The sequence below is a fragment of the Bos grunniens genome, chromosome 21, assembly GCF_055505025.1.
Source record: "Bos grunniens cultivar Pamir isolate PY7600 chromosome 21, Bosgru_T2T1.0, whole genome shotgun sequence".
Classification (NCBI taxonomy): domain Eukaryota; kingdom Metazoa; phylum Chordata; class Mammalia; order Artiodactyla; family Bovidae; genus Bos; species Bos grunniens.
Genome location: NC_141185.1, coordinates 51,286,377 through 51,307,226, shown reverse-complemented (window position 1 = coordinate 51,307,226; position 20,850 = coordinate 51,286,377). Strand labels below are relative to the sequence as shown.

General features: G+C 47.3%; 1 protein-coding gene across 5 annotated transcripts in view; it reads right to left on the bottom strand.

Annotated features, from left to right (window-relative positions):
- The window catches only part of NTRK3 (neurotrophic receptor tyrosine kinase 3), a 422,363-nt gene that overhangs the window by 287,844 nt on the left and 113,669 nt on the right, over positions 1-20,850 (bottom strand). For all 5 annotated transcript variants that reach the window (XM_086364673.1, XM_086364674.1, XM_086364676.1 and 2 more), the window contains exon 4: positions 11,321-11,389. In XM_086364673.1, coding sequence (XP_086220799.1) covers positions 11,321-11,389 — 69 coding nt within the window. The remainder of the gene's footprint in view (positions 1-11,320; positions 11,390-20,850) is intronic.

The following is a 20,850-nucleotide window of genomic DNA, read 5'->3' as shown; positions in this document are numbered from 1 at the left end:
TACCAACCCAGGGATCAAACCCGTCTCCTGTGTCTCCTACACTACAGGCGGATTCTTTACTTGCTGAATCATAGGAGAAGCCTCAGGGCCTCAAATCTTGGCCTGCTGGACTCCAAAATTCACGCACCTTCCTCATCATCTATCACAAGGCAAGAAATTGCTAGATAGGGGATTCTAAGAGGAGTAAGCAGGACCCCTGACTTTGGGGGCTTGTGGAGGGAGTGACTAGGGAAAGAATTAGAGGGCCTGTTACTGACTGGACTGTGAAAACAAGAAAAACAAAGTTGCATCATGGCAGAGAGTTTGTGTCAAGGAGTACCAGGAAATGAAGCTGGAAGGACAAGTGAAAGCCAGATGGTGGAGGACATTCATGGCCACATCAGGAAGCTTGAAACGCATCCAGAAGGCAGTGGGAACCACTGGAGTCCTTGTAGTTGGACAGTGATGTGAACAAAATTGTAAGAGCAATCCAACAGTGCTGGACAGGATGAACCAGAGAGGGGGTGAGCTGGAGACCGGGACATGAGTCAGGACGTCGAGAAACACAGGGTCACAGTGTACAGTGGGGAAGTTTGTACGTGTTTCAAAACACCCAGCCAAAGGGAGGAACAGGGATGAAATCCAGCCTGCACGCCCTTGACCAGGCCTGGTGCCAGGCATGGGGCTCTATCCGCCCAGAAGAGGCATCTTTTCTCACGCACACATAGGCACCATTCAGGCTGGCAGGCTCTCCAGGTCAGTGCTCTCCAGCTTTTTGGTCTCAGAACTCCTTTTCACCCTGATAAATGACTGAGGGTCTCAAAGAGCTTTTAGGTGCATGATACTTATCATAATTTACCATATTAGAAATTAAAAAACACAAGAATGCATTAGCAAAAACTCCATTGAGCATCAGAGGAAGGATGTTAGCGTACATCACGTGGCCTCTAGAAAACTTCTTTGAACATGGGAGTAAAAAAAGGCAAATAACATTGCTGGATTATTATGGAAAGAGATTTAACCTTGTGATCTGCCAGTACAGGTCTTGGGGATCCCTGGGACCCTGGACCACCATGAGAGAACTGCTGCTCAGTTACTAAGAGCCTGGAATACAGAGGTAAAAACTGGGGAGTTCAGTTCAGTTCAGTTGCTCAGATGTGTCTGACTCTTTGCAACTCCATGGACTACAGCATGCCAGGCTTCCCTGTCCATCACCAACTCCTGGAGCTTACTTAAACTCATGTTCGAGTCAGTGATGCCATCCAACCATCTCATCCTCTGTTGTCCCCTTCTTCTCCTGCCTTCAATCTTTCCCAGCATCAGGGTCTTTTCAAATGAGTCAGTTCTTCATATCAGGTGGCCAAAGTATTGGAGTTTCAGCTTCAGCATCAGTCCTTCCAATGAATATTCAGGACTGATGTCCTTTAGGATTGACTGGCTGGATCTCCTTGCAGTTCAAGGTACTCTCAAGAGTCTTCTCCAACACCACAGTCCAAAAGCATCAATTCCTCAGCACTCAACTTTCTTTATAGTACAACTCTCATATCCATACATGACTACTGGAAAAACCATAGCTTTGACTAGACAGACCTTTGTTGGCAATGTGACAAAGCTGGCAAGTAATGTCTCTGCTTTTTAATATGTTGTCTAGGTTGGTCATAGCTTTTCTTCCAAGGAGCAAGTGTCTTTTAATTTCATGGCTGCAGTCACCATCTGCAGTTATTATGGAGCCCAAGAAAATAAAGTTTCTCACTATTTCCATTGTTTCCCCATTGTTGCCATGAAGTAATGGGACTGGATGCCATGATCTTAGTTTTCTGAATGTTGAGTTTTAAGCCAACTTTTTCATTCTCCTCTTTCACCTTCATCAAGAGGATCTTTGGTTCTTCTTTGCTTTCTGCCATTGGGTGGTGTCATTTGTATATCTGAAGCTATTGATATTCTCCCAGCAATCTTGATTTCAGCTTGTGCTTCATCCAGCCCAGCATTTTGCATGATGTACTCTGCATATAAGTTAAATAAGCAGGGTGACAATATACAGCCTTGACGTACTCCTTTCCCATTTTGGAACCAGTCTGTTGTTCCATGTCCAGTTCTAACTGTTGCTTCCTGACCTGCATACAGATTTCTCAAGAGGCAGGTCAGGTGGTCTGGTATTCCCATCTCTTTCAGAATTTTCCACAGTTTGTTGTGATCCACACAGTCAAAGGCTTTGTTATAGTCAATAAAGCAGAAATAGATGTTTTTCTGGAACTCTCTTGTTTTTTCTATGATCCAATGGATGTTGGCAATTTGACTCTGGTTCCTTTGCCTTTTTAAAATCTAGCTTGAACATCTGGATGTTCACAGTTGAAGTATTGCTGAAGCCTGGCTTGAAGAATTTTGAGCATTACTTTGCTAGTGTGTGAGATGAGTGCAATTGTGTGGTAGTAGTTTGAACATTCTTTGGCATTGCCTTTCTTTGGGATTGGAATAAAAACTGACCTTTTCCAGTCCTGTGGCCACTGCTGAGTTTTCCATGTTTGCTGGCATATTGAGTGCAGCACTTTCACAGAATCATCTTTTAGGATTTGAAATAGCTCAACTGGAATTCCAACATCACTAGCTTTGTTTGGAGTGATGCTTCCTAAGGCCCACTCGACTTCACATTCCAGGATGTCTGGCTCTAGGTGAACGATCACACCATCATGGTTATCTGGGTCATGAAAATCTTTTTGTACAGTTCTTCTGTGTATTCTTGCCACCTCTTCTTAATATCTTCTGTTGGGTCCATACCATTTCTGTCCTTTATTGTGCCCATCTTTGCATGAAATGTTCCCTTGGAATCTCTGATTTTCTTGAAGAGATCTCTAGTCTTTCCCATTCTATTGTTTTCCTCTATTTCTTTGCATTGATCACTGAGGAAGGCTTTCTTATCTCTCCTTGCTATTCTTTGAAACTCTTCACTCAAAGGGATGCATTCAAAGTTGGAAAACTCTGCATTCACATTTGGAATTCTGCAATCAAATTGGGGAGAGTGAAGGGGAAAATGGAGCAAATATCATAAAGGAAGACAAGGTGGTGTTTGGTGTTTCACTGGAGGTAGAAGAAAAGGAAAGAGTAAAATATGATCCCAAGGTTTTATGCTCCAGGGCACAGGAAGTTAATGGTGGAGAGAAATGTCTTTGGTTGAAAAACAGAAGAGAAGAAACCAGTGGAAAGGAAGAAGGGAAACGTATCAGGGCTGGGGTGGGGGTAGGGCCGGGGGGTGGGGAGGGGAAGGGAAGGTCCTAGGGCAGGAAAGTGAGGGATGAAATTAAGGACCCTCGGAGGGGTTTGCCCTGGGATTAAGATAGATGCATGTGCAGTGGCTGAGAAATGAGAAAGAGAACAGAGAAAATGTAGACAGGAGAAAACCAGAGAGGTTTTTTCTGGAGGGAAGAAACTGCTCAGCCTGCCTTGGGGGAAAGGAAGTGGAGAACTGGTTGGGATTCACACTGCAGGGGCTGAGAGGAGAGGCCTGTCAGCCCCAGCCCCGTTGGAAGGATATTGAGGGTCCAGATGCTGGAATATATGCAAACTGAACCAGGTCAGCCTGATTTTTCCCAGTTGCTTACTTGACAAGATGTGGTCATTCATTATTAAGTAGCTGTAAAAATACAGATTACCCACTTGGGTGGAAAATACTAGACAAGTGAGAGGCTTGGCCGGGCTGCTTCAGGTCACATGTGCTTTATTCAGTTCTGCCTCTGGTCTGAGCCCTGCACTCCTGTGTTTCCCCACATCTTAGGAGTGTCCCCCAGAACGGAGGCTGATGCCTCAGCACCCTGAGGTTGGAAGGAGGAGCTGGTGAGACATGTGGGGCATGGCTAAGACCCCGCCAGGCATGGGCACGCTAATGGCTTGTTTATTTCCTTCCCTCTTTCTCCTCCAGAAGGCAAGCACTACAAGACATGTTCCTTTCCTCCCACCCAGAGTCTCCTGAAAATTGTAGAAGAGCCCTGAGTTCTCCCCCGATCCCTCTGGACCCTCCTCCTGGACAGCATGACATACACACAGCAGAGACCATGTTGAGACTCAGAACAGTAGTGCACCAAGCATCTCACTGAGCAAATCCCCTGTCGTCTTCATAACCTGATGAGGGAGTTAAATAGCGCAGTAGGGCCTTTCCTGCTGGCTCATGGGTAAAGAATCCGTCTGCCAATGCAGGAGACACGGATTCGACCCCTGATCTGGGAGGATTCTATATGCGGTGGAACAACTAAGCCCATGAGTCACCAACTATTCAGCCTGTGCTCTTGGGGCCAGAAACTGCAACTACTGAAGCTTGAGTGCCTTAGAGCCTGTGATCTGGAACAAGAGAAGCCACCGCAGTGAGAAGCCCATGCACCGAAAGTAGAGAGCAGGCCTCACTCGCCACAACTGGAGAAGAGCACGCGCAGTAAGGAAGACCCAGCACAGGCCCCAAATAAATTAATTAATAAAATTATTTTTTTAAAAAACAAAAAATCTGTGAAATGGACCAGAAGCAAAGAAGGGCAAGTCCTGGGTCTAAATGAAGCTGTCCACTCTCCCATCCAGTCCGGCCTGGAGCAGTGGAGCCTTCAGCCAGGGCTTCAGGGACAGACTCCTGGAGCCTAAAGCCAGCCTTCCCGGGCTCCATCAATAATGCAGGCAGCCCCATGAATAATACAGCAGCAGCTGCTTCAGAGCACAGATTACCAACACCCAGCCCTTGCCCCAAGATGGCCCGGGGCCTAATTGCAGGGCCCCTGGGGCTTCCTGCAGATTAACTCAGCCTCATCTGAGTCTGTGCACACAGACACTTGGCTGAACAGCCAACGCCAAGACTGGGTGTTTAGAAAACACTGATTCCCCGCCAGGCATCACTCTGGTTTTCTTCTCCCCTCCGCAGTATCGGTGCTGCGGGTGGCAATCCTGGTGTCAGGTAGTGGAAAATGGGGAAGAGACCCAAATCTGTTGTGACAGAAGAAAATATGCCCAAAGGGCATCTGAAGATGCCAGCATCCCGATCATTAAAAAAGTACCCGAAGATCTGAGTTGAGCCAGCCGTGTCACCTTGGGGGGGCCGTAGGAGACTGAAGAGTGTCTCCTCCTCTACCAAAGCCTTGAGTCCCAGTAGTTGTGAATGTGACCTTCTTGGAAACAGAGTCTTTGCCGATATAATCAAGTTAAATCATGAATGAGATCATGCTGGAATACAGTGGGCCGTAAACCCAATGACCGGTATCCACGGAAGAGGAAGGAGGGAAAGGACTTCCCCAGTGGTCACTGCAGGGAGCCTGGAGTTCAATCTCTGCTCAGGGAAGTTTCACAAGCCATGCTGTGCAGCCGAAGAGAGAGAGAAACAGAAAGGAGGGAAAGATGAAAGACAGAGAGGTGGGGAAGATGGCCACGTGAAGACGGAGGCAGAGACTGGAATGGTGCTACCACAAGCCGAGGACCCCCGGAGGCCACTAGGCCCTGGAAAAGGCAAGGACGGGCTCTCCCTCGAGCCTCTGCAGTGTGTGTATCCTGCTGCCACTCTGAGTTTGGACTTCTGGGCTCCAGAACAGGGAGAGGATCATTTTCTACTGTTCAAAGCCACCAAATTTGTGGAAATAGGTCAAGGCAGCCCTAGGATATGAAGACAGCAAGTAACTTCATTCTGCAAGGCTCTGTTTTTACTTCTATAAAGGGGTTCAATCTTCCATCCTCACAGTTATTGTGAGAATTAGTGATGATCTATGTTAATATGCTTTCTGAAGTTATAGGGGCAATAAAGAGGTCAGGTTATTATCATAATAACAGTATTATTAGTCTGATTGTTTATTTACTTATTTTGCTGTTGTTGGTTGTTTAGTCACTATGCTATGCTAAGTCACTTCAGTCGTGTCCGACTCTGTGTGACCCCATAGACGGCAGCCCACCAGGCTCCCCCGTCCCTGGGATTCTCCAGGCAAGAACACCGGAGTGGGTTGCAATTTCCTTCTCCAATGCATGAAAGTGAAAAGAGAAAGTGAAGTCGCTCAGTCGTGTCCGACTCTTAGTGACCCCATGGACTGCAGCCTACCAGGCTCCTCCATCCATGGGATTTTCCAGGCAAGAGTACTGGAGTGGGGTGCCATTGCCTTTTCCTTGTTTAGTCACTAAGTCATGTCTAATTCTTTTGAGACCTCATGGACTGTAGCCCACCAGGCTCCTCTGTCCATGGGATTTCCCAGGCAAGAATATCTGAGTGGGTTACCATTTCCTTTTCCAGGGGATCTTCCCGACCCAAGGACTGAACCCAGGTCTTCTGCATTGCAGGCGGATTCTCTACCACTGAGTCACCTGGGAAGCTTATTTACTTATTTAGGCTGCGCCGGGTCTTCCCTGCTGCACAGGTTTTTCTCTAGTTGCGGTGAGTGGGGGCTACTCTCTAGTTGCTGCGCGCGGGCTTCTCATTGTGGTGGCTTCTCTTGTGGTGGAGGAGGGACTCTAGGTGCTGAGGCTTCAGTGGCTGCGGCTCACAGGCTCAGTAGTTGTGGCACACGGGCTTAGTTGCTCCAAGGCATGTGGGATCTTCCTGGACCAAGGATGGAACCCAAGTCTCCTGCACTGGCAGGCAGATTCTTAACCACGGAGCAACCAGGGAACCCCTTAACCAGCTTGTTTAGTGACTTGAAGAGCCGTGGCAAGCAGTCAGTGCCAGGACTGGGAGAAGGAAAGTGCCAGGATTAGCACAAAGCCATCCCCGAAACCAAGTTAATATTTTACCAAGTCGATGAAATCTGCAGATTATACCAGATGCAATTATCACTTTGCTTTAAGAAAATGAAATATTCCAATCTATTTTAATCATGTCTGCTCTGTGCATGCAGGGTATTAAGAGAAGCCTGTTGGAGATACACTAATGGTCCTTAGGGTATTTCTGAAGGGTTTCTGCACCGTGAGTTTATATCCTCTGATGCCTCTCGCTTTTGCCTAAATTGTATCATGGGATTCAGAATCCAAGCTTCTTTTCTTTCAAATTCATTCTTTATCTTGGAGGCAATCTCTTTGATTCTTGCTTGGCTTTCTCATCAGACCATTCCCATCTTCTTGGTAATGGGAAGACACCATCTTACCCAAACCAGAGACTTCAGAGAGCACTGTGCAACGCCAACTCAAATTTCTCTAAACCCGTGCTATTGGAAGACTGCCGGCTACTCTAATGAAGTCTTGAAAGATGCTTCCAGTTTTTATCAGTAAGAAAAAACAGACCGGACCAGTGAGAAGCAGTGGGCCAGGTGCTCAGCCAAGACCATACCCTTCATCGCACAAGAGTAAATGAGAAATGAGTGAAAGAAGTGTCTGGCACATGGCGAGGGCCCTGAGATGCTAACTTGTTTGGATTTTTTTTTTCCCTTTGGATTCCATTGTTTTTCCCCCATTGATTCCAAGGGGAGCTGCCATGTTGAGAGTGGCTTCTGGAAGGTGATGCAAAGCATGTGGGCTGTGGGGCTCAGTTGGGTCAGAAAAGAGCTGGTCTTTGAAAAGAGCAGACCTGGGTGGTAGCAATGCTAATAATCACAGTACTAATTCCCGTTACTTGCCATGTGATGTTGGATCAGTTATTTCACTTGGCCAGGCCTCCACCCCTTATCTGTCAAACTGGAGAATAAGGACATCCCCACCCCGCTGTGGGATTGTTCCCTGAGATGAGAGTGGACCTCTTAGACATTGCTGCTGTTGTTTAGTCGCTCATTCGTGTCCGTGTCTTTGTGACCCCATGGACTGTAGACCGCCAGACTCCTCTGTCCATGGGATTTCCTAGGTAATAATACTGGAGTGAGTTGCCATTTCCTCCTCCAGGGGATCTTCCCAACCCAGGGACTGAACCACATCTCAGCGCCTCCTGCATTGGCAGGCGGATTCTTTACTGCTGAGCCACAGGGGAAGTCCTTGTATACATTAGGGACTCAGTAGACGTCTCTTCTTTCTCCTTCTCTGCTACTGGAAAAGTCATACACACTCAGCCTTCTGATGGGGAATCCCAACAGCATTCATTCTTCTATCAAGGATCAGAGGAGGGGCTGGTTGGGGCAGGCAGAGATCCCCCACGAAGGAATAAAATGTGCTAAGAAGCTGTCAAAAGCCCCAGTTCAAGCCTTCTGTTCCTGCAGAAGGTCACTGGAAGCCTCACACCTCTACCCTTGCGATGATCTGGCTGCCCCAGTTCACAGAGCCATCTCCTCTAGGACCAACAGTCTTTCTTCCTGGAACTACCCAATCCTTCCCCACACCCCAGCCCGCAGGCTCCATTGGGCAGACCCTGGCAGTCTACATGGCTTGTGGCAGATGGCGCCATGTGGACTAATCAGGAAGTCAGACAAGAAAATACGACCCCCTCTTCCATTTGCCAGGAACTGGGATTGTTTGGATTTTAATCACAGCCACAGCTAAGAGCCAACATGCGGCCCCTCCAGCCAAGAGATAAATTTTCCACTCTCAACATTCAATTCTTCCTCAAAAAAAAAAAAAAAAAGACCCCTATCAAGCGACTGCTCCCTCAGAGAGGGGTTTCTTTATTTTCCAATATAATTCTTTTCTTATTTAACAATATGACAGAAATAAAATACTCCGTGGACATGGTGCTTCTCCCACAGTGACTCGGCCTGGAGGGAACGTCTTCATTCCACCATAAGTCACAGCCAGCTCACTGGTGTATTGATCCCGGGCAAAGATGAATGCAGAGTCCCATGAGCCTCTGGGAGAAATCTGACATTTTCTTTAAATATATATCCATGGAACAACTGTTTCTAAAACTCCAAGAAACAGGTCACGGGGGCAGCACACCATTGATTTAGCAGCCAGTGACTTTTAGAAGGAGCACTGAACGCTGTCTCGATAATTCCAAGGGCAGACCAAGAAGTCCCCTGGAGAGATGCTGTCCCTAGACTCCCAGAGATGAAAGGGCTGGGTTCTTGGGAGAACTAAATGAAAGATTCTCAAGAAAGAGAGCCCCCAACTAGATCCTTTAGGGCAGGGCCCCTGGTCAGTTTTAAAGCAAGGTAAGGAAAAACTGCAATCACACATTTGTTTGAAAATTATCATAGAATGGATCCATCCTTGGATTGGAAGGGTTTTCCTGGTGGCTTTGATGGTTAAGAATCTGCCTGCAATGGGAGAGACCTGGGTTCAATCCCTGGGTCGGGAAGATCCCCTGGAGAAGAGAACGGCTATCCACTCCAGTTTTCTTGCCTGGAGAATCCCATGGACAGAGGAGCCTGGTGGGTCACAAAGAGTCAGACATGATTAAGTGACTAACACACCTGGATTGAAAAAAGACTGAAAAAGTTGGGAGATGGCTGAGCATAATAGTCAAGATCTTGAGTCCATATGCTGCCATTCAACTAACAGGTGACCTTAACCAAGATACTTGGCCTTGCTAAGTACTCCCAGGGTCCCCAAAGGTGAAGTGATAGTAGTCATTCTGACCTGATAGAATTGTTATAAGGATTAAATAACATGCTTAACTCAATAGATTGCTTGGCACAGTGCCTGCAACAAACTAAGATCTCAGAAGTCAGCATTAGTGGTGATCAAAGCAGTCAGGTTCATTTACCTTTAACATCTTGTCTACCTACAAAGATGGGAATGAACACAAGTGCATCAGGTGGACCAACCTGACGCTGAGATATCTCTGTGACATTGTCCAGTTTCTCTGTGTTTTATAAACTAACGAGTATATATTTGGGCTTCCCAGGTGGCGCTAGTGGTAAAGAACCTACCAATGCAGAAGACACAGGAGACGCCGGTTCAATCCCTGGATTGGGAAGATCCCCTGAAGGAGGGTATAGCAACCCACCCCATTTTTCCCACCTGGAGAATCCCATGGACAGAGGAGCCTGGCGGGCTACAGTCCATAGGGTAGCAAAGAGTCAGACACAACTGAATCAACTTAGCATGAATGCACATGAGTATATATTTACCTTTTTTCAAGATCAGAAGTTTTTATTGATGTACATCTGATGGTAGCCATATATGACCTGATATATGGTAGCCATATATGAACTCTGATCACTACAGCTATTGTGCTTGTGGCAGAGGAGAAGGCTAGTGGGAAGGGCAAAGTCCTAAGGTAGGAAAGCGGTTTGATCCTAAACCCTCCAACACTGTCAAAGAGACCCTCTCTGCCCTTCCCATCCCTGGAATGGCCTCTTTCAGCATCATGTAGGCACCTACTCCATGAGGATGAGTAGGGTACATACAGGACTGTCATGGCAATGTACATATTCTTCCTCCTGACAAACTGGGTCAGAAAAGGTTATGACTCTTCCTTGAACTCAGGTCTTAACCAGTTGGAAGGAGAAAAAGTTGAAAGGCCAACAGCTTGGGCAGGGATCCAAGGTCATTCATTGCCTCTTGGTAAAGGATAGGAAAGCAATCTGCATTCAGTGAATTTGGACCGGAGTCACCAAGTAAAAGAGAAGACACGTGAGCAGTGTCTCTGGAACACTGAGTCCCTAATTCCATCCATGTCTCAATTCCTTTGCAGTTTATTCCTTGATTTGTTCTCTCAACATAATATGCCGTCCTTCGTGCACTGAGCTGACCCTGATGACTCACACGACAACATGAGTTATTTTTTCCAGCAGTGGTCCCAGGTTTTTCACTCATCCATCCAATATGTGTTTGTGGAAAATGGCTAGCTGGGGTAGGAGCACACTGATCAGGCTCAGAATGCATCAAGGCTAAGCTTAGGTCCACAGGCAGATTGAATAAATATATGGGCTTTGTCCCTTCAAGATGCCCATACTCAAGCCAAATAGGCTGACAGAAGATCATGAGAAGTGGAAAAGCCATGCAATCTGAAACTAAAGGCTTATGTTCAAGTCCTGGTTCTGCCAGTCCCTAGCAAGGTGATCTTGGCTGTGTCTCACATGCCTTTCTGGAGCTAAAAAACCCTCACCTTAAAGGGTGGAGATACCATTCTTATGGGAAGCATAATAATACCTACCTTGATTGACACTAGTGATGATAAGTCAGAGGTCATGTAAATGAAAGCACACCTAATAATCTACTTACATATTACAAATGTTATTTATTATAAACTAACTCTCTTTATTATTATAAATTCAATACTGTTATTAACTAATTACTAACAAGTCACAAAACTACATCCTGCTAAGAGATGAAATTCCCATTTTCTGAAATGTACTATGCCCAGAAAGAGTATCAGAAATCAAGGGATGAGGTGACTCCCTCTCACTGAACATGGTACACCCATGTCATCCACCCCAAAAACCCCTTCAGTTGTATGCCCAGCCTCCAGTGGCTTCACCCGACCTCTAACCACCACTCCACCAATTTGGACAGTTTTCAAAACTGAACTTACAATTCCCGAAGACTCAGCGTCTGGAAGAGCTGCCATGAGAGTGTGGTGAGCCGGTTACTTGACAGGTTTCTGTAAGACGGACAAATAAAGAAAATTAAAGGACAATCTGGAATAAGTCTTGCTCTGTGTAGTAAGCATGGTCATTTCATGGGAGCCTGGCTCAGCTGTGCTTCTCCTTCGTTCCATTTGGCTAACAGCACATCTGTAGTAGTCAAGGCTAAAGATCATGTCTTGAGAGGATGCTGAGATCTTTTAAAGAAAAGACTTTACAAATCGAATGGAATAAATAAATTAATAAAATTTTCTTGGTCATTCTCTGCTGTCCTCTCACCACAATAAAATTTCACCTTTTTAAGCCCACCCTCTTTCAGGAGGACAGGGAACCCTCAGGGTAGAGCGTGTACAAACCAGCAAGTATTTTTTTCAAATGAAGTACAGTTGATTTACAATGTTGAGTTAATTTCTGCTGTACAGTGAAGTGATTGTTACACAAAAGTACATTATTTTTCACAGTATTTTCCATTATGGTTTATATAGGTAACTGAATATAATTCCCTGTGCTACACAGTAGGACCTATTGCTTATCCATTTTACATACAGTAGTTTGTATCTGCTAATCCCAAACTCTTAATTTATCCCACCTCCCATTTTTCATTACTGAGGCATAGTTGACTTACCAAAAGATCTGTACATATTTATATGTCTTAATGAGTTTAAAATAATATATATAAATAAATGATCACCATAAACAGTGCCATAAACTTAACTGGCGCCTCTAAAAGTTTCTTCCCTCCTTTTTTTATAATAATATTTAATAGAACATGTACCCTTTTCCCAAAATTGTAAGTGTACAATACTGTATTGTTATTGTATATTGTATATGCCCCACCCTGTACTGTAGATACCTGGGACTTCTTCACCCTTCATAAGTGAGGCTATTGTGCCCTGTTACCAACAAACATTCTTAACATTCACACAAGTCAAAAAAAAACTCCACACCTATAATTCCTTCAAGCCAGTCCCTCCCTCAGCTACCCTGCCCATCGATGATCAAGACATCAGCCTTTTTGTTCACACTTCTGTTCTCCTCGTAATGGCTATTTAATTGTTCTCATTAGGATGTACAGGGAAAGGAGCAGTCATTAGTCTTCTGAATAAAAGAAGAAACACACCCACGGTTATTACTTTGCCAGGCTCAACAAACAACTTTCGATGTGATAACAGTCCTTCAAGGCAGCAGCTGGAGACGTTGGAGTCCAAGTGGCACCCCAGGAACTGTGGGGATTCATCTAGTGATGAGAAAGGAGAGCAGTAAAGACTGCACTTAGGTAAATACCTATCCACACACACAAGCACGTGCATATTTATGTCTATCAAACACGTCGGTAACAAAGGCAAGCACAGGCTCCTGTTCATACACATATGCATAGACTTACAAGTGCACCTATATTTAGAGGACTTCTATACCACATATTTGTTCACAGCCAAATATAGGCTCCACTAAGGAACGAGGGGGTGGACAGTAGATAAGGTCTCTTGGGAACATATGTTCAAGTTACAAATGAATAAGCAAGAGAATTGCAGTTTGTGATGAGTAGAATAAAGGGTCTAAGCAAAGTCGGGCAAGAAACTAACGGGGCAGAGAGTCGGGGCTATGTTAGAAGTGTGTAAGGCCTTACTGCTTATCCATTTTATATACAGCAGCTTGTATCTGCTAGCCTAAAACTTCTAATTCATCCCTCCTTTTTTATTTTACTATTAAGGTATAGTTGACTTTCCAAAAAATTTTGTCCATATTTAATGTATATGTATTGATGAGTTTAAGATAATATATATCTATGAAATAATCGCCATAAACAAGCATTCTGAACATTCCACAAGTCAAAGGCTTCCATAAATGCCCTCTGAGAGGGGACACTGGAGCTGAGACAAGAGGAGTGAAGCTAAGCTGAGGGCCAGGGAAGGTGTGTTCCAGGCAGTGGGAGCATCAGGTGTGAAGCCCTGAGAGGGATAAGGGAGCCAGAAAGGAGGCCAGTGAGAAAGCAAGTAGGGGAAGTGTGGTCTAGGATAAATAGGAGGAGACTTCCCCGGCAGTCCAGTGGTTAAAACGCTGCACTTCCAAGGCAGGGGTTGCTGGTTTGATCCCTGGTCAGGGAACTAAGATCCCCATGCCATTTGGTCAAAAGATTTTAAAACTAAACGTAGAGTAAGCACCCAGAAGGGGCCATGCCACACCCACCTTTTGGGCCAAAGTAAGGCATCTGGATTTTACTTTAAGGAACAATGGGAGAGCTCCGAACGGTGTTAAGTAGGGACGTGGCGTAACCTAACCAGCATCTTTAAAAACAGGAACCCAAGACTGGAAGCCATCAAAGCAATTAGGAGATGCTGCCATATTCCAGGCAAGAAGAGAGCACAGAGATGATTAAGCTGATGAATTCAAGCTAGGTGGTGAGGGAGAGCTGCCAGAATTCCTGTGGGGTTGGATCAGGCCACAGAGGGAGACTTGAATGCCCAGGAGAGTGGTGCTGTCATTTAATGAGCCCAAGGCTGCAGAAGGGTCCCCACTGGAGAGTGGCATGGAGATCAAGACCTTCCCCCTTGCAGACACTAAGCTTGAGATGCCTGTTTGATGTCCACAGAGAGACATAAGACAGCCTGCTGGATGTGTGGGCCTGGAGCCCATTGGAGAAGCTCATCCTGGGTGAGGTCACAGAGGGTAATCATGGCTCATCGGAGGAGCAGATGTTCAAAGCCAAGGACAAGCTGCAGGACAGGGCTTCCCCTTTGCATTTGAGGCAGCTCTATCTTGGTGACATGGGCTTCCCTGGTGGCTCAGACAGTAAAGAATCTGCCTGCAATGCAGGAGACCTGGGTTGGATCCCTGGCTCAGGAATATCCCCCAGAGAAGGAAATGGCAACCCACTCCAGTATTCTTGCCTGGAGAAGGCAGAGGAGACTGGTGGGCTACAATCCATGGGGTCACAAAGAGTCAGACATGACTGAGCAACTAGCACTATTTGGGGGCAGCCCATGACTGTGTGGGGGAGGAAGACCCCATTCTTGGGGTGTAAGGGACTGGGGACAAAGGGAAGGTCTCCAAGGAGGTGTACCCCAAACTTACTGTCACACTCTCTCCCCAACTCCCAGCACTCTCTCCTTGGCCCTCTTTAGAAGGGCCCCTCATATCCCCTCGCTGTCACTAACTTCCTCTCTGCAGGGCTGTGGAATGCTGGTGTGAATGCCAACACAGCCTAACCCTATAGCCTATAAACCAAAAGCCTATAAACCTCCTTTTAATGACTGAGTAATACTCCATCATGTAGCACATCTTTATCCATTCATCTGCCATTGAATACTTAGGTTGCTTCCATGCCTTAGCTGTTGTAATAGTGCCCCAATACAGTACCACAATTTAAAAAAAAAAAAGCCCATAAACCTTAACCCATCTGCATGCTCAGCTTCACAAAACCCCTAACAACGGCATATCTTTTTCCTACAAACCGCCTCATTCCCCCACTGAATTGGAAGGGAAGGTGGCTAGAAGAACTGCATGACGACCATGAGGACACCCAGGCGCCCAGCTCCCAGCAGAGCATCTCCTGCTCAGAAGGGAGAAGCAGGCGATCAGACATGTACGCCCGTTAGAGTCGTGACCTTACACCCGGGAGTGGACCTGAGCTGAAGCTTGGGGTCAAGAATAACAGGATTGGGTACCACCCTAGGTATCTCCATTACCATCAGCTGCTCTGATGTTTCCATAAAGGTGAGTTTATGCATCAGAACCTTGTTGCTGGTTTACACATAACAGCACCAGAGGCAGCAGAAGTTAGAAAAGGCCCTGGGGCCTTGAGCTCTCTGCCCGACTCCAGTACAGCCTGGAACAGAGTTCCTGGTTCTAAAGCTGAGCAGTGGCTGCCATAAGAGGCAGCAGCCGGGAACCCCAGGTTCACCACGCCCTGGGAAACATGCCCTGCCCCTGCCCCCACAGGAAGGAGGAGGCGCGGACCCAGGAGCGGTCCAGGTAAAGTGGGGACCCTCGCCCGTCTCTGAGGGAAGAGCAGCCCGGAGTTCTTGGGGGGCCCGAGGCAGGGAGCAGGCTGCCAGCAATGTCCTTTCACAAAGGTCAAGTTTTGCTACATTAGGCAGAAATGTCAAGAGAAAATTGGATTCTGAAAGAAAGAAAATAACAGGCATTCTGGGCAAATAAAGAATAAGAAATTGCATTATCTCCTTATTACAACTTGAGGGGGAGGGGCAGGGGAGACCGGATACAGGGGAGGGGGGATCCCACTCTCCCAGGGGTGTCCCCTCTGTAGCTCCCCACCCCAGGCCTCCCCCACCCACCAAGCCCCAACTGGGGGAGAAAGAGCCCCTTGCATTCCTTCAGTTCTTTGGCCAGATGGAGCGGCCATGGCAGGACTCAAGGGCTTTGTCCATGACTGCCCTCTTCCCTTCCTCCTCCTCCATGGTCCACAAACCACCTTCACCTTCGGGGGTCCAGATCCTCTTCTTCTCTCACCTCCTCCTGCCTCCCCACATCATCTCCAAGACCAAAATCTGCATTCACTAAGGGTTTACTCAGTACCAGCTACTCCGCTACTTGGGGCTTCCCCACTGGCTCAGTGGTAAAGAACCCGCCTGCCAATGCAGGAGACTGGGTTTTATCCCCACGTTGGGAAGATCCCAGAGAAGGAAATGCCAACCCACTCCAGTATTCTTGCCTGGAAAACCCCATGGACAGAGGAGCCTGGCAGGCTATAGTCCACGGGGTTGCAGAAGAATTAGACACAACTTAGCAACAAAATAACAATGATAACAACTCATTTACCCACTTTTGCTTTCTCGATTTCATTTAATATTTACAGCAACTGTACAAGGTGGGTATTGCTATGATCTCCATGCAATAGATAAGGAAACTGAGGCTCAGAGGCTGCCAATCAAAGTTGAACAGCTCTGAGCAGTCTTAACGTAAAGACTCCAGCAACAGGCAACAAAACGACATACCTAGGAACATTTGCAACCAACACACAGACATGTAAATGCCCAGCTCCACATACACACAGCACAGTGCCTGTCCCCAGAGAGAGCAACGCTGTGCTGCCCAAGTCCAGGGAGGAGAGCGTATACACAAGCTGGACAACCGCACACCGCGGCCTGCCAGAGACGCACAACAGAAGCATCCAGCCCAGAGGCAAACGCACACACAGAGCACAGTAAAGGCAAGCATATTCACCCCCAACAAGGCAAGCAGGGCACGCCTCCGGCCATCCTGCCCTCGGAGGCATCTACAAGCGCTCAAGGTGCTGGGCAGATCGGAAAGATGAGGTAAAGAGTTTTAACTGACTTACCACCCGCTTACCGCCCACTGCCCCTGCTTTTCCTTCTAGCTGATGCCTCGCCTGTATTCACCTGTCATCAGTTATTGATGGGCCAGTTACCCCACTCATCAGACAAAGGTTTAATTAAGAACCATCCTGCCTCTGAGCTGCATAGCAGCCCCGAGCCTCCTCCCCCACAGAGCCATTATCACCCGTCTCTGACTTTTGCTCGAGTCCGTGGCCAGTTTCCAAGTCACCTGACCGCTGGAATTAATTTGGTGAGCAAGATTTTACGAGATGATGCATCAAACCCTTTCCCAAAATCAAGCCCCATGACCTTGCCCCGTATGCCTCATCTGAGACTACCAAACAAAGCCATTAATTTTGTCCTGCACTATTGCTCCTCTCACAGCCCAGACTCTGGGGCCCAGAGTAACGAACGGCGGTGATGCAGCTCCTGGGTGCTCTGGAAACAAGGCGCCAGATGGCCAAATCTGACCCTGAGCGGGAGACAGGCTGAGGTCGCCCCTCCAGCATTAGCCCCGTGGTGAACAGAGGGAACCTTAGGATGGAAAGTAGTTCCATGACCCTCCTAAAGGGGAGCCCAACTGCAGCAGGATGGAGCCCCAAGATTTGGGAGGATGTCACCCTCTACCCTGGGAACCCTACCATCCAACAAAAGCACTCAACACGGACCCTGAAATGTAGAGAAGGACAAGCAAGGGAAGGCGAGGGGGGCTAATTGGGAGACTGGGATTGACAATATGCACACTGCGGGCACAAAGGGACATGACTGAGCGATTAGACTGAACTGGACTGATCTTGCTGTGCTCAGTGCTTCGGTCATGCCCAACTCTTTTGCGACCCCATGGACTACAGTCTGCCAGGCTCCTCTGTCCATGGAATTCTCCAGGCAAGAATACTGGAATGGGTTGCCATTTCCTTCTCCAGGGGATCCTCCTGACCCAGGGATCAAACCCAAGTGTCCTGCATTGGCAGGCAGGTTCTTTACCATTAGCGCCACCTGGGAAGCCCCATATATACACTGCTACTGCTACTAAGCCCCTTCAGTCATGTCCGACTCTGTGTGACCCCAGAGACGGCAGCCCACCAGGCTCCCCCATCCCTGGGATTCTCAAGGCAAGAACACTGGAGTGGGCTGCCATTTCCTTCTCCAATGCATGAAAGTGAAAAGTGAAAGTGAAGTCCCTCAGTCGTATCCGACTCTTAGCAACCCCATGGACTGCAACCCACCAGGCTCCTCCATCCATGGGATTTTCCAGGCAAGAGTACTGGAGTGGGGTGCCATTGCCTTCTCCACATATATACACTACCATATGTAAAACAGACAGCTAGTAGGAAGCTGCTGTATAACAGGGAGCTCAGCCCAGTGCTCTGTGATGACCTGGAGAGGTGGGATGAAGGTGGGAGGGAGGTTCAAGAGGGAGGTGATATCTGTAAACTCATGGCTGATTCACAAGTGGCGCTAGTGGTAAAGAATCCTCCTGCCCATACAGGAGACTTAAGAGATGAGGGTTCTATCCCTGAGTCAGGAAGATCCCCTAAAGGAGGGCATGGCAACCCATTCCAGTATCCTTGCTTAGAGAATCCCATGGACAGAGGAGCCTTGTGGGCTACAGTCCATAGGACTGCAAAGAGTCAAACACAACTGAAGTAGCTTAGCACACATGTGGCTGATTCATGTTGTACGTCAGAAACTAACACAGACTGGTAAAGCAATGTTCCTCCAATTAAAAAAACAAATAAAAAAGATGGACTCTGCAATCAAAAGAAGCCAACCAGGTGAATACTTCTGTTCCCCAAACACTGAGACAACTGGGGGCTGACCCTCCAGTTTGCTAAAAAGGTTGAGAAGGAGATGCTAATTCCCACCCACGAAGCGATGCTGAAGATGGAAGTCTCCGTGGACTTTCCAGATTAAGGCTGCGGCTGACTTCGGAAGTGCCTCCTGTCCTACCAGCAGAGGCTGGCCCGGGGCAGCCTGGGTCTTAGGACTCAAGTGTGGAACGGACTGTTGGCCACAGCTGCCTAGCTATCCCTATGCTACCAAGCCCTCAGAAGCATTGAACATATCCAATTGGATACATTTTTCACAATCTGTGTTAAACCCTGGCTGCTCCTCCCCCAACCCAATTGATTTTCCTTTTTCTTGACTTATTGTACTAGCTAGGATTTTCAGTGTGATGTTGAGTATAAGTAAGACAGCTTATTTTCCTTGTTACTAAACCTAGAAGAAAAACATCCAGTGTTTCATCACTGAATATGATGTTATTGTTGCACTTTGCTAGGTTTCTCATAATTTCATCTGCCTACAACCTTATTTTTTTGAAATTTGGGAATGTAATGTATGGCAATAGATATTAAAGTAAATATTGTTTTTTCATCTTTGAAAACAAAAAATTATTAAGGCTAAAGGAGGCCATGAACCCTAATCCAATATGGTTGGTGTCCTTATAAGAAGAGATTAGGACACAGACATGCATGGAGGCAGATGACAAAAAGACACCAGGAGGAAAAGTCAGTGTCTACAAGCTGAGGCAAGAGGCCTCAGAAGAGAGGAACCCTACTGACACCTTAATCTTGGACTCCCAGCCTCCAGAACTGTGAAGAAGTCATCATTTCTGCTGTTAAGGCCACCCTGTCTGCAGCATTTATGGCAGCCCTAGCAGACAAGCACACCTATCCTCGCCCCTCTTTTGCCCCCAAGGTCCTGACAGCAGAGTCGGCTGCCCAACTGTGATCTTGAAAGCATCCAAGTCTTGATTTTCAGTCCCTCCCTCTCTGTACCTATGTTTCATCACCCCAGGAAACCAGCTTCCCAATCAGGGTCCAGCCACGAAGATGCAATCTGGAGCCTGTCCGCTTGGTCAGCTCCTGCCCTGGGCATATGCTAGTCTTCTCTTGCAAAAGATGGTTACAAGAGAGCACAGAGACCCAGGAGTGTGCCCAGCTGGCATCCCAATTGTGAATGCCATAGTCACTGACTTTTCCTAGAGGATTCACCCTACTGCTTACAGAAAGCATTATTCTAAGAACCGTACGAAGCTCCAAGACTTTGGCCACCTGATGCAAAGAGCCAACTCATTGGAAAAGACCCTGATGCTAGGAAAGTTTGAGGGCAGGAGGAGAAGAGGGTGACAGAGGATGAGACAGTTGGATGGCATCATCGACTTAGTGGACATGAGTTTGAGCAAACTCTGGGAGGTAGTGAAGGACAGAGAAGCCAGGCGTGCTGCAGTCTACGGGGTCACGAAGAGTCGGACAGGACTGAGTGACTGAACAACGAGCTCCAAGCATCAGGCGTGGCCACCCAGAGAACAACAAAAGGCCACCCCCTTCACTCTCACAAGCTCTCGGGGGCTGTGGCTTGGTGACGTCATCATGATGTAATTCTGACTTCTTCCATCCACGAATGCAGCATATAAAAGAGGCCGTTCTTCCTTCTGAAGACCCCACACCCCCTCAGCAATTTGTCTCTGCCTTTCGAATTTTTCCCATGAAAGAACTATCTCTTTGGTCTTCTTGAAGACAGTCAACTCCCCCCGCTGCTAAGCCACACCAAGATTCGTTTGAAATTGCTGACGGATGTGGAGGAAAAGTCCAAGAAAGAAGAATTCCTTGATGCAGCACTAGCCCTACAGAGAGTTTGCTTTAAAAGGAACAAACCACAGAGAAAGAAGAGACTGGCAGAACCAGCGAGCTTCTCCCAGAACCAGGGAGCTTATACTTCATGATCTTGAACGTGGACTCTGCACACACCAGTCCCACACCAGAGATGCCTGCTGCCCACCATGGGGCGAAGTGAGGGTGGCTGCCCTCAGCCTCCTTGAAGGAAGGAAGCTCCCGGTCATCTCATCACTAGGGCTGCTGCCGACCCCCGAAGGGCCCCCCCTGAGCCGACCCCCTAAAATCCAGCCCCTGAGACAAGGAAGCAGATGCTGCCACCCAGTGTTCCTCTTGAAGGCCAAGGAGTGTTTTTCTACATCGTTGATATATTTGCTTTTCCCTCAATTAAATTGCTGTAAAAGGGGGGTGTGGGTTAAAGCCATTTGAGCCATTTTTATTCAGCTAAATTACACTGGATGGCTCATTTAATGAACTTTAATGAAGCCAAAATGCTTTCTCTAATCAAATCTCAAGTGACGTGACTGGTGTCTTGACCTGAGATCAGGAGACTGGAGGCAGCTT